The following is a 12,439-nucleotide window of genomic DNA, read 5'->3' as shown; positions in this document are numbered from 1 at the left end:
CACAGCCCCTCCTGCCTCCTTATTAATCTCTTCCTAGCAATTTTCAAGGGTGAAAGGCTCTCTATTCCATGTGAACATGTGTGCAGGGAGTGCAAGTCCCTGAAGAGAGGATCAGAGATCACAGGGACAGTGTGCCTGGGGTGCCAGCATCCTGAGACACCAGACTGCAGGCTTGTAGTGACAGGGGTACGTACGTCAGCATGTGCTCACCAGTGATGAACTGGAACAGCAGCCAGCTCCTGAGTCAGGCATAAACCTGACCCTAATGTTGGAGACACCAGAGGATCCAAGATCTATGTGCCAGGAGCACATAGCTACCAAAGGCACCAGAGTGTCCAAGCCTATTTCTGGAGAAACCACACAGTCTTGGAGATGGACATTGGTCTGGAGCAGCTAGTGGAGACTTATTTGCATGCCTCTGCATGTATGTGTCTGTTTGACATCACTGTGAAACCAGAGGACCCCAGGTCACCTGCTTCATGTTAAGAATGCTTATAGAGGCCCTCAGCACGCATGCATGGTGATGGGGACCTCAGTTCCAAGCACTAAAGTGGGGCTCCGGCCTTGAAGGAGGCACATGTCCAGGTGCCAGCAACTCAACAGAGCAAGGGTCCAGGGGCAGCTGCTGGGCTGGATGAGTGCCTGAGGCCAGCTACCACGAGGGGCTATATATGTGTAGTGTGTATGCCTGCTTATTGGGAATGAACTTAGCTGTTGGTTGGACCTGGGAATATGAAGTCTTAGTTCTCCTGGGATAATCTCCACGATTTGGCAACTCCTAACAGATTAGTCTTCAACACATAAACAGCTACAAGTTTGAAGCCCAGAGTATGTGAGAGATGGCTACGCCCAGGGACTTTGCAGTAGTCCCATGGGCTCAGATTTGCTAATCAGAGACTGTTTATCAACTTCTTATGCTCCTAGGCTTTAGCATTCACATTGGTCCCATTTTTTACCTTTTTCAGGGAAGATTCTTCAGGAACAAATCCTGAGAGCATTTTCACATCAATAATAGCCATGTTGGAGACGTTGCGGTTTCCTGTGTAACTAAAATGAGAGAAGTTCTGTTAGTCTGGTCTGCAAATGGAAAGGAGACCAGTGGATGACATTTTTAGCTCCCAGTAATCCATTTTTCTTCCTACAGCTGCAGAGCAGCAGTTAACTGCCTGTACTTACTTCCTTTCTTGGATGCTTTACCAAGCTGTGAATGCAGGGGGTAGGTCAGTAAAAGGAAGTTACCTGGCAGAGAGGACAAGGTCAAACTTTGGTGGATAGTTGCCTGTGCAAGACACATTTTCTGTCCTTACTGACAGAGAGAATCCTGCAGCTTTTTTTGGCAAATGGATGTTGTATCTCAGGGTGGTCTGAAAGAGAAAGTGTGGGATGGTCACAGACATAAGGGAGATCATGACATACGGAGAGGAATAAAGCATGGAGAGCCCCCTGCTTAGTTCCCAGAGGGTGGTGCTGAGTTCCCAGCTTGCTTACCTGCAGATAGACACAGCCAGTGCCATTCACCTCCACACTGTAACTCCCTGGAATAGTGGGTAAGGATGCCTGCTGCAGTAAGAAGCGGTTCTTGTTGTTCACCTGGAAAATCCTACTGGGGGTCTCCATGAAATGGACTTGGACTGTATTAAGGTTTTTTTTGGAGAAGGTGAGATATCCATACTGCGCTAAAGCTTGGAGAGCAACCACAGTGTCCTGGAAAGAATAACAGGATCCCCAATTAGATACTCAGGTGTAAGATGGTGTGTGAGGTTAGCGCAGCTCCTATTTCCCTGATGCCTTGACAGTACTCATGAATGCAGGAGGGCTTTGCAAAGAGCCAAGGAAACATGACACAACTTCTTGTAGAGCTTGTCCTGGTGGACAGAAAGCTGTCCCTGAGCCACCCGTGCGCTCTGGTGATCAGTAAGACCATCTGTGGTGCATTAGGAAGGGCTTTGGCAGCAGGTGGAGGGAGTTGATCCTGCCCCTCTACTCAGCCCTAGGGAGGTGTATCTGGAGTGCTGTGTCCAGTCTGGGCTCCTCAGTACAGCAGAGACATGGAACTCCTGGAGCAGGTCCAGAGGAGTATCATGACAAGAATGATTAAAGGACTGGATCATCTCTTACAAAGGCTGACAGAACTGGGCCTGTTCAGCCTTGAAAAGAGACAACTGAGAGGAGATCGCACAAATAATCTGAAGGGAGGGTGTCCAGAGGATGGATCCAGGCTCTCCTTGTTGTGCTAAGCGATAGAAGAAGAGGCAATGGGCAGAAACTGATGCACAGGAAATTCCACCTGAACATGAGGAAGAACTTCTTGACTGTGCAGGTGACTGAGCACTGGGACAGGCTGCCCTGAGAGGTTGTGGGGTCTCCCTCATTGGAGATGTTCAAGAGCTGTCTGGACACTATGTGCTCTAGGATGACCCTGCCTGAGCAGGGAGGTTGGACCAAATGACCCCCTGTGATCCCTTCCAGCCTGACACATTCTGGATTCTGTGATTCTGGAGCAACAGATTTTAATTATTGCACAAGACCTGGCATAATGTTGTATCAGCAGTGACTGCTGTCTGTGGCTAACTTGGAATTCAGGTAAATTGTCACTGCTTAAAACCAAATTATGTGTAAAGCTAAGCAGATCATGGTGTACCTTTGACAAGGCAACCCATGAAAGCACCAGTTATCCAGTATTACTCAAATCCACATGCAGTCAGAAAGATTTGTCATTTTTCAAGATTCAGCTTGCAGACTGTACTGCTCCAAGACACTTTCTTTTTACCACACTCAGTTGTTACCTGGCTGGAGGAAAAGCCACCATAGGGGTTCTGTTGTTTGATAAGCCAGTACACAACACGGGAAATGTAAGATAAATCTTCTGGAGTGAGTTTGGTTCTGTTGAGCAGAGCCAGGAGCACATAGCTGGTCATTTCAATCTCAGCAGAAGGGGCACGGGAATAGAAGTCAGAGAAACGTTCTGCTGGTGGTGTGTTTTCTCTCTGCCAGTGAACAGATCCACCTGAAAACAGAGAAGTGGGTGTAAAAAGCATGGAAAAAACAAATTTTGTCAGATCTTGGTGTCCTGAACTGGGTATGTTTTACTAACAAGCTGGAAAATAAAACAGGAAGGGATGGAAAGGGAATAATAAAAGCAGGCTGTATAAGACAAAGAGGGACTGAAGTGAAAGCAGTGCAGTAGAAGGATGCTAAGGTAGTTGCAAACAGGAGCACATGATGTAGCGAAGGAAAGTGGGCTTGTTCAGCATTACAAGAGGAAACTAATTGAAAAATTATGTACAATCTTTCTATTGAAAGATTGGGCTTGAAAAGACCTTGGAAGACCTTGGGCTAATGAAAGACCTTGGGCTGAGACATTCAGGAGATTCTCTCTCCCCCTAAATTATTTCAAAACTTCATAGATCAGGCCACAGCTCAAACTTCTGTGATGCCAAAAGAGACAGACAGAAAAACTCCTAGAAATAAATTCAGTAGCATAGCAGACATGAAAGGGAAGGGAAGGGAAGGGAAGGGAAGGGAAGGGAAGGGAAGGGAAGGGAAGGGAAGGGAAGGGAAGGGAAGGGAAGGGAAGGGAAGGGAAGGGAAGGGAAGGGAAGGGAAGGGAGAGCATTCCTGACAAAACTGTGCATCAGAACAGCTCACATGATCCAACAGGCCGTTCCATCAGCTGCACTGCCTCTGCCACGGCCATGCCGCACTTACCAGCCCTGACAGCTGCCCCGTCCAGCTGCTCAAGGAAGAACTGGCGTCTTTCCTCTCTGCCAGCTAAGCCATAAACATAGGCAAGGAGGGCCTGGTTGTACAGGTTGTGGACCCCACTGTTAAATGCAGTCTCCAAACAGTTCATGCCGCTCCGAACGACGGGATGCTGGTAATGCAAAACACAGTGGGGTGTCAGGTACTTGGATTTGTGTCTCCACACAATACTTTCTAAATACCTCCATCATTGCTTAAGCTCCAATCTCTGACTCTTCATGCTAAAAATATACATGATCCATGGCACGTTTAATAGCCTACGGAGTGTATCCTGTAAAAAATGCCCTTCCAGTCATGCTGCCTTCTTTCTAAATTTATTTAGAGGCAGCATGGCCAAAATAAGAGACCACTGTTTCTTTTCCTGACTCATGAGATGAGCCTGTCAAAGAGAAACCTTTGTCCCTTGGTTGCTTTAGCAATAAAATGTGGATCATTTTTACAGAACTATGTAAAGCGCATTGAGACCTCATGATTAAGCAGGCTCTCTCAAATGGATATTGCTTGTTTGCTAGATATAGCTACCAAGGTAATTCTTCAGACCTTAGCCTTATTGACTATCTCTGTGAACTCTTCAGGATCACCAGCACATTACTAACCATGTCGTGTCTCTGCAGCTTCACTTAAAGACGTGACACTGGGTTCTGGAGCTGCTTACAAAGATAGTGGAAACTAAATTCATGTTGCTGTAGAACTGTTTGATTCTGCACAATGTTTTCATCCTGTTGGTCTCGTGTACCCTGATGATGGCTGATACAACTGAGTGTGAGGGATGTTCAAAAAATCAGCACATCTAGAACGTGTTTGTCAGATTTGGAACAATTCTCCTCCTCCCCATTATAAAAAGAACAAAGTTGGCATAAAACAAGGTCACAAGGATATGCAGGAAATATATAACAGAGAACAGAACTTGGCTCTCATTTCCCAATGCCTAGTACTTCAACCAGCAGCTCATAGTTTCCTTCCATTATTAAGATTTCCATAGGGAAATGGCCATTGGAACTAAATGCACAAAGTGAGTTTGTAGACTGAAGATTTGGATAGCTTGAACTTTGGACTGGGCAAATTCAGAGAAAATTCCAAAGTGTATTTTGGATAGAGTGGGCAAATTCAGTCTGGATTTTGCACCTACTTAGACTACCATTATCTAAAACAGCTGGACTCCTCAGGGGTGCTTCAAGTGAATCCACAGGCACTGGATATGTAACTGAATTGTAACACTCATTAAATACTTGAAGGAGACTGCAGGGTTCTGAAAACAACTGTCTACAATCAACTACTGTTCAACAAAGAGTATTTGAGTTCCTCATTGTAAAGGAAAGCTGATGTGAGATCTGTGACTTGAGCAGTTTGATAAATGGCTGACTGGGCTAACAGCACCAAAAACCTACTGCAGCAGAGTGTCCAGCCTCCAGCAATGATGCCACAACATAGGCTGTGAGGGAGTATTCAGCTTCTTCTCCACCCTGATGAAAAACAAGCAAAGAACTAGTTAGGACGAATGTCCTAGAAATAAATAACATATGAATTAATTCATAGTTCATATATCAGTTAGATTTCAGATCAGCAGTAACTTCTGTCTCCCTGTGTGCACAGGAACAAGAAAAATCAAGTTCACAGAGGATAAAGCCAAAGTAATTGACTGCATCTTCTTGGCTTTTGTATGTGTGGAATAAAGCAGACAATAGCTTGTGGCTGACCACAAAATGCAGTGGTGGAAAATAAAACCTGAGACTTAGAAAGTTCTACGTGTTTTTACCTCATCATCAAGAGCACACACATAAGAATCATGCCCAGCTTGTGTAGGAGAGACACTACACAAGATAACACTACCAAGAAGAGTAAGGGTGTGCTGAAGAGTAAGTTTGTGTCTTATCCAAATAAATCCAGAAAGCAGTACTGGAATTTTGTGGCCATACTTATCTAAGTTACCTTCAAAGCATTGTTGAAATGTGATCCAGCATTTTCAAAGCAGCCATCTGACTTCTGCTTGCTTGCCAGCCAGATCAAAGTTTGGGACTGGACGTTGTCATCAATGTAGATGTAGCGCTTGGCTTGCTCCAGGGACTTGTACACAAAGGCAGTGAGCCTGCAGGTGATCCAGAAACAGAAGGCAGGTATGGTGTGAACAAGACCAAGGACATTCACCAGTGCACAGGATGTGCATAGAAAATGATGTAAAAAGAACTTTATAATGTTTGAGGTAAAAGAAGAAAGTGTTTTCTAAGTTTTAAGTAAATAAAAACCATAAAATTCTCATACTAAAAATTGACCTGATATGTCTCCATTACTGTGCTGAAACCTTTCTTTTAGAGCAGTGATAAAGTATAGACACAGGTGGGTGACTGATGTTAGCAATTTCTAGTCTTAGTTAATTGAATTATGAAGCAAACCAGGTTGGAAGGGACCTTTGGAAGTCTCCTGTTCAACCACCTGCTTAAACTAAGGCCAGCTTCGGAGCTGTGTCAGGCTGCTCAGTCTTTTGTCCAGCCATGTGAAAATCTCTAGGGATAGAGATATCCACATCCTCTCTGGGCATTTATCTCAGTGCTACAGCCTTCTCCTGGGGAAGATTTTTATTTCTTCTGCCCACTTGGAGTTGTCTCTGTAGCAACATGAGTAAGGACAAACTCTTGTCGTCACTCTGTGCAGCTCCAACGAGAGTCTGACTGTATTTCCACAGTCCCCACCTAGGCAGCAGAAAAGTTTACTCAGGTCTCCCATTATTTTCTTCTTCTACAAAGAAGAAAACCCAGATCTTCTTCTACAAAGAAGAAAACCCAGATCTAAACAAACCCAGATCCTTTAGTTCCCTGTTGAACATTATGCGCTCCAGCTTCCCACCATCATACCGCCCTTTGGTTGCCCACTTTCCAGTTATTAATTTCTCCTTTACTAGGAGATTCAAATTAATTGAACTATATTCATTTAGTCTATTAAAAATAAGAATCACGGAATACTTGGAACTTTTTTCAAAGCCGAAAGATCCTGTGCTAGGGAAATAGAAAATGTCATCACATACCATACACTCCCTTCTCTATCTCGTAACCCAAAGGAGCTGTAGGATCCATCCCTGTGTTTGTATGATAGCTGTTTCTGGTAGCCTGAAAACACAATAAGGAAGACACATTTACACATTTTCTAATCTGAGAAAAGGATTTGTTCTGCTGTTTGTTCAACTGAAGCAGTAAGACTTTTGGATTTAGTATCAGGTAATGCATGTCTGGTGAATAATGCCAACCACTATGAATTCCAGCTGCTTTTACTCCTGGACATGCTGCTTTTGGAGTGCACTCATTGCCTGCTCCTGTGCAATTATTGTGGTACTGGAATTCAGAGATCAGTGCTCACCATGTTGAGCTGAAGAGTTCAAGGCAAACAATCACAATATTATGTCACAGGATCACAGTTTATTCTGAGTTGGAAGGGACCAACAATGGTCATCAAGTCCACCTCTTAACCATGCAAAGAACCCCAAAAATCACACCATCTGCCTGATAGCATTGTCCAAATGCATCTTAAATTCTGTCAGGCTTGGTCCTGTGAGCATTTCCCTGGGGAAGAAGATGGAAGAATCTGAAAACCTCTTACCTGTGGATAGATAGCCAGTACCCCTGACTCTAATCTCTTCAGTCAGCTGCCCAGTCTTATTCAGATAATCCAGGGCATAGATGTTGGGTGTGAACAAGGCCATGTTCTGTTCTCCACAGCCATAGGGCATATGGAGGAGGTTATCTATGTTCCTCAGGGCTGTGCCCAAAATGTCTCCTGAAGGGTGAAAAATGAAAGAAATCAGCCCAGTTCAGACATGTTTTTATTACATAGCATTATACATTGCTCTATACTTTCTTATTATGAAGCCAAGGGCAATGACTAATGTAGAGTAATCATAGTAACCAAAGACACATCACAGAAGAAAAGTGCCAAAACTGTCCCCATTTTTCATTTCTTTTCTAGATGATGGACACCTGGGAGAAACTGAGAATTTGAGAGGAAAAAATGAGCACCAATACTGGCTGGCATGGCTTCTGAGGAACAGCTATGAATTCTTGGAAGGGTTGGATTTCCCTGCCCTTTACAACCTGCTTCCTGTTTTGGCATGTACGTGTGAACATGTTGTGTGGGGTAGGATGTTGACAGGCTGCAGAGGCTGTGATTGCACAGCATCAGCACACCTCACACAGACATGGGCACCCAAACCAACTGTGTTTAGGAAACAATCTGAGTTCAGAACCTCAAAAAAATTTCGCTGAAGAGACCCCTCAAGCCTTACAAATGACTTTCAGATTAGTAGAGTCAATTGGGACCTGAAACTTTTATTCTATGGGAACTTATTGACTTACAAATGTTTTTCATTATGCAAAATGATAAATTTGAAATTATGCAGTCAACAAAGTTCTGTAGATTTCTTTCCAAGAAATTAAGAATTTTTTTTTCAAATATCTGCCTTATGCTACTTTTCATCTGAATCAGCTGTTTTACTACACTGAACTGGATATGCTAATGCAGTATAATCTGAAATGCAATATAAATGGAAATTATTGAACCACTTTGTCCCTTCTTGATATGAGAGAATTGTGAGCAAATTTTGCATCCCACTGCCATTTTGCAAAATAGAAAACTTACCTTCTAAAATCAGTAATAATTATTTCTTCAACTTTACATAAGGTTTGTATGTGAATACATGATGGCACTTGGTGCAGCACAAGAGAAACACCATTTTGCATTCAGTTTAAGTACTAAACTTACCAATGACAGAAAAATAAGCTCTGGCTGATCCCTGCACTAGGTTTCTTGGCAAGCTGAGAGACACCTGTTCAGAAATCTTTGTGCCTGATGAGAAAATGTGAAAAGAAGAATTGTTAAAATTATGGGGTGTTTTACAGAAGTCTTGACTGTTATAGTCCTTAGTCTGGGTAAGGAAAATGCCACAGAGGCTTGCTCAATGAGCCAAAGGTATATGAAAATTCTGAATTTCAGCCTGGCACCCTGACCCTGTGTCCTAAGCACCCTAGGACAACATGTATGTATCTTTTCCTCCCCTGGAAGGGTCTCTGGCTTTGTAGGACAAGATCTACAAGACAGTGAAGCAGTTCCACTTAACTCCCGGGAATGAATGAAAGAAAGAAAGAAAGAAAGAAAGAAAGAATGAATGAATGAATGAATGAATGAATGAATGAATGAACGAACTTGCCTTACCTTTTGCACAGACGAGGGAGCTCTGAGTCAACTCCTTTTTAATACCTTCAGGCTGTTTGATTGCAGTGAAGTGGTCAGGAAGAGAAAGAAAAGTGCAGAACATCACCATGAAACCATGACATTCAGCAGTGCAAGACAGTATGTGAATATGGCTTTTACCCAGACCCTGCACCTCTTGTACCCAGTCCTACCCTAGCTCTACTAGAATATCTCTTGGTCCATGGCTCCCTCTCTTGCCCAAGATCCTTTCCAGAGCACCTTCCCACTCAAAAAGCAGTTAAAAATATAGGTATTTCTAGCCTCTGAAAGAGACTTTGTCCAATTAATCCTATGTAGCTGTTGCTTTATGATGCTCAAGATAAACCCTTTCCCCCTTATACTTTATACTTATACTTTTCCCCTTATACTTTCCTCCACCCTCCTCCCTAGTATTCAAGTCATGTGCTAAAGATGCTTAAAAGTAAGGTATGGAATCTCCTCCCTTCTGGCACCATGGGCTGTCAGGACACGTGCTCAGGGTCCCAAAAGGAGCCAGTGGGAGGAGGGCAGTGGATACTGTGGCCACCATGATTTTCACTCTTATTTTAATATGGAGAAGCCTACTGTACACAGGTGCTGTACTCCCTCCTCACTGTACTGCACTCCTTCCCTCCCTCCTAACAGCTTCTGACCCTCAGCCCCAGGAATTCCAGTTTCCACCAGGAAGAAAGCACCTGCAGATTTCCAACCCTACCTCAACAAGTAGGGTTTGAAACAAGGTGTCCCTGTAAATGGTGTTGTCTTCTGGAGAAGTGCTGTTTCCAGAACCTCTGGTGTTCAGTTTGGCCTCAGCAGTAATCACAAATTTCACTTCACCTGGAAAGACACCCACCAGCCAAGAAAATGAAGTTATCTTCAATGTCTACAACTACCCCTGGCTTTGACTGCCTCTCCTAGGCTGATGAACTGCTGAGAAATGCATTTTCTCTAAAGACAGCTCAGTAAAACCAAATTTCATCAAGATTCCATACCAGTTCATTAGTGGAAAGGAGTGCTTGCCTGGGGCCTTGGTATGAGGATTGAAAGAGGGGTCATCCTGGCAAAAAACCAGACATTCACTACCAATTTCCACCTCTTCTTAGCCTTGTACTGAGTTTTTTCTGGCCTAGGGCAGTGTTGCAATAGTTTAATTATAGCTCTTCTGCCTTTATTCATATTTCAACTTTTGGAGCACTTACACATGCAAGTTATTAGCGACTGCTTTAAAAAAAAAAAGACAATGTGGACTTGAATGCAGTGTGGATTAACACAGCTATAAAATTGGGAAGGAGCAGTGTCCTTTTATTGCCCATGGCGAATCCAGTCCAAAATTTTTGACAAATTTATTAGCAATGAATGGAGCTGTCCAGAAATGCCTGCTTGTGAATTATTGATGCTGCCCTAAAGCGGAGTAGAAAGATCAAACATGGATATAATCAAGGTGATAGAAAGACAAACTTACCCAGTTTTCGGGGGCTAACAGCCCAAATATATGTTTTTCTTTCATTGGCACACACTGTTGCTGTGCTGCCCCCTGATGAAAGGATCTCTGCCTCATAGTCTCTTGACTGTGCCAGTATGGCACTGATCTGGGACAAAGAAAGAAGGAGCTAGATTACAAACGAAAGAGAATGACCTCAAAATCAGGCTGCAGAGCAAAGGAGGCTGCTGCATTAGTATTTATTGTGTTTTGCACAGCACAGTACCCAAAGCCTCTGCTGAGGTTCCTCCTTCAAGAGCAAAAAGATCCCTGGGAAACAAGCAAACCCCATAGGAAGTAAAAGTGAACTTGATATACCTGGACACACTTGTCGAGGTAGTTGAAGACATTAGCTATTAAGTTAAATTTTTCCCCTCTAGTGACAGAGTATGGCAGGGTGAGGTCCACAAAGAATGGTTGGAATGCTGTCATGGAAACAGGGGAGGAGATGCCAAACCCAGCATCATCCTGCACACAGAAAGCGCTGGCTTGCCATTCTGTGATGCTGTCAGGAATGGTGTAAGAGACATCCACCTCTCCTCTGGAACTGAAGAGAATAAGAAACACAGAATCAGAAATGATCTTAGGAATTCTTCAAGACAAATTATAAAATAGGCTTTCTGCTTGAGTCAGAACTTCTGTTTTCATCTCACTTTCTACAAGATACCTTTCCATATATTAAAAATAATGTTATAATGCTTCAAGTAAAGGTGCTGGTTAACTACATATTAAAGCACTCAAATACTCAACTTTTAAATTTAGAAATACCAATTGTTGAAAAACCAGGATGCCCAACTACACAGATTAGAATCAATACATTTAGATTAATGTTCTAGAACAGCATCTGAAGGCATAGTTAATATGGAAATATTATAATTGAAGATGCTGTGATAGCCTGAAAGAAAATAAAATAAACTGAGCTTTTTGCTGCTGAATTAAAAATTGGGTGAAAAATAACAAGCTCCTTCCTTCTCTCTCCTTAAAAAATATTTTTATTTCACTCTTAGCCCCTATTTATTTCTCCCCACCAGAAAGACACGGAACAGAGCACAGAATATTTGCCTGCAGTTATCATTGCTCACTATGGGAAAAGTAGACCCACATCTACAAAGCAAACATATGTTCCATGGTTCCTTCCCAGAGTCCATTTTAGCTGAATGAATCAACTCAAAAAGGAAGAAAGAAGTGAAGATAAACATACTTACTCAGTGTTAACCAGCTCCCAAATCCAGGTCTCAGGGAAGTATTTCCGAACAGTGCTGAAACCACCACCAGCTCCACCAAGAGCCACTTCACCTAGAAGTAGGGATATGATTCAAGGATAGTACTAAAGACATCATGTGAGAAGAATCTGAACTTCTGTCAGACACACTTCACCACCACAAATGAACACTAAGTATCCTGTTTGAGCATTCTTGGATTTCCCACGCCCCATATAACAGGGAAAATTCTAAGAGATATGTGAAGAAACAATTACTTATCTGTTCTCTTTTCCCATGGGAAAATACTGGAAATATTAGCTATTTTACAAGACATTTCACTTCATTTCATACTGAAAGGTCTTGTCATTCAGTTAAAAAACTGTGCTCCCCATTCTCTACAACTTGCTCTCTTTGATTTGCAAACGGGCACCAGCAGCCAGTATTGTCATCAAGGCTTATAAATGCTTTACAATGGCTTAGAATAACAGAATCATTGAAAAAAAATCTAGGTTGGGAGCAACCCCTGTAATTCTCTTGTCCAACTTCTTGAAGTAGGACTAACTTCAAAGTCAGATCAGGTTGCTTCTTGTGCAGCTCAGTTTTGAAAACCAGCAGTGATGGAGATTCCAAAACCTCCTGGAGATCCCCTTCCAGTGTAACTACAATTCTCATGAGGAAGAACTTTTCCTAATGTTGAATAACATCTTCCTTTGTGGCAACTTATGATTGCTACTTTTGCTCTTTTGCTGAGCAATCTGACTTGATGGTGAGAGAATCATAA

The 12,439-nt window shown here is 42.8% G+C and overlaps 1 protein-coding gene across 1 annotated transcript in view; it reads right to left on the bottom strand.

Annotated features, from left to right (window-relative positions):
- Positions 1-12,439, bottom strand: part of LOC139592767 (ovostatin-like) — a 29,363-nt gene that overhangs the window by 3,521 nt on the left and 13,403 nt on the right. Inside the window, exons 18-32 of the mRNA XM_071432987.1 lie at positions 11,662-11,752; positions 10,775-11,003; positions 10,439-10,565; positions 9,692-9,813; positions 8,959-9,010; positions 8,509-8,592; positions 7,351-7,527; positions 6,782-6,863; positions 5,692-5,848; positions 5,151-5,225; positions 3,709-3,874; positions 2,787-3,007; positions 1,489-1,704; positions 1,240-1,364; positions 957-1,047 (exon numbers count right to left, since the gene is read on the bottom strand). Of these exons, the coding sequence (XP_071289088.1) occupies positions 957-1,047; positions 1,240-1,364; positions 1,489-1,704; positions 2,787-3,007; positions 3,709-3,874; positions 5,151-5,225; positions 5,692-5,848; positions 6,782-6,863; positions 7,351-7,527; positions 8,509-8,592; positions 8,959-9,010; positions 9,692-9,813; positions 10,439-10,565; positions 10,775-11,003; positions 11,662-11,752 (2,015 nt within the window). The remainder of the gene's footprint in view (positions 1-956; positions 1,048-1,239; positions 1,365-1,488; positions 1,705-2,786; positions 3,008-3,708; positions 3,875-5,150; positions 5,226-5,691; positions 5,849-6,781; positions 6,864-7,350; positions 7,528-8,508; positions 8,593-8,958; positions 9,011-9,691; positions 9,814-10,438; positions 10,566-10,774; positions 11,004-11,661; positions 11,753-12,439) is intronic.

The sequence above is a fragment of the Agelaius tricolor genome, unplaced genomic scaffold, assembly GCF_023055355.1.
Source record: "Agelaius tricolor isolate 1412-34295 unplaced genomic scaffold, bAgeTri1.0.p SCAF_9, whole genome shotgun sequence".
In the NCBI taxonomy this organism is placed as follows: domain Eukaryota; kingdom Metazoa; phylum Chordata; class Aves; order Passeriformes; family Icteridae; genus Agelaius; species Agelaius tricolor.
Note: the sequence above shows the minus strand (reverse complement) of the source record. Positions and strands in the feature narration are given on the sequence as shown.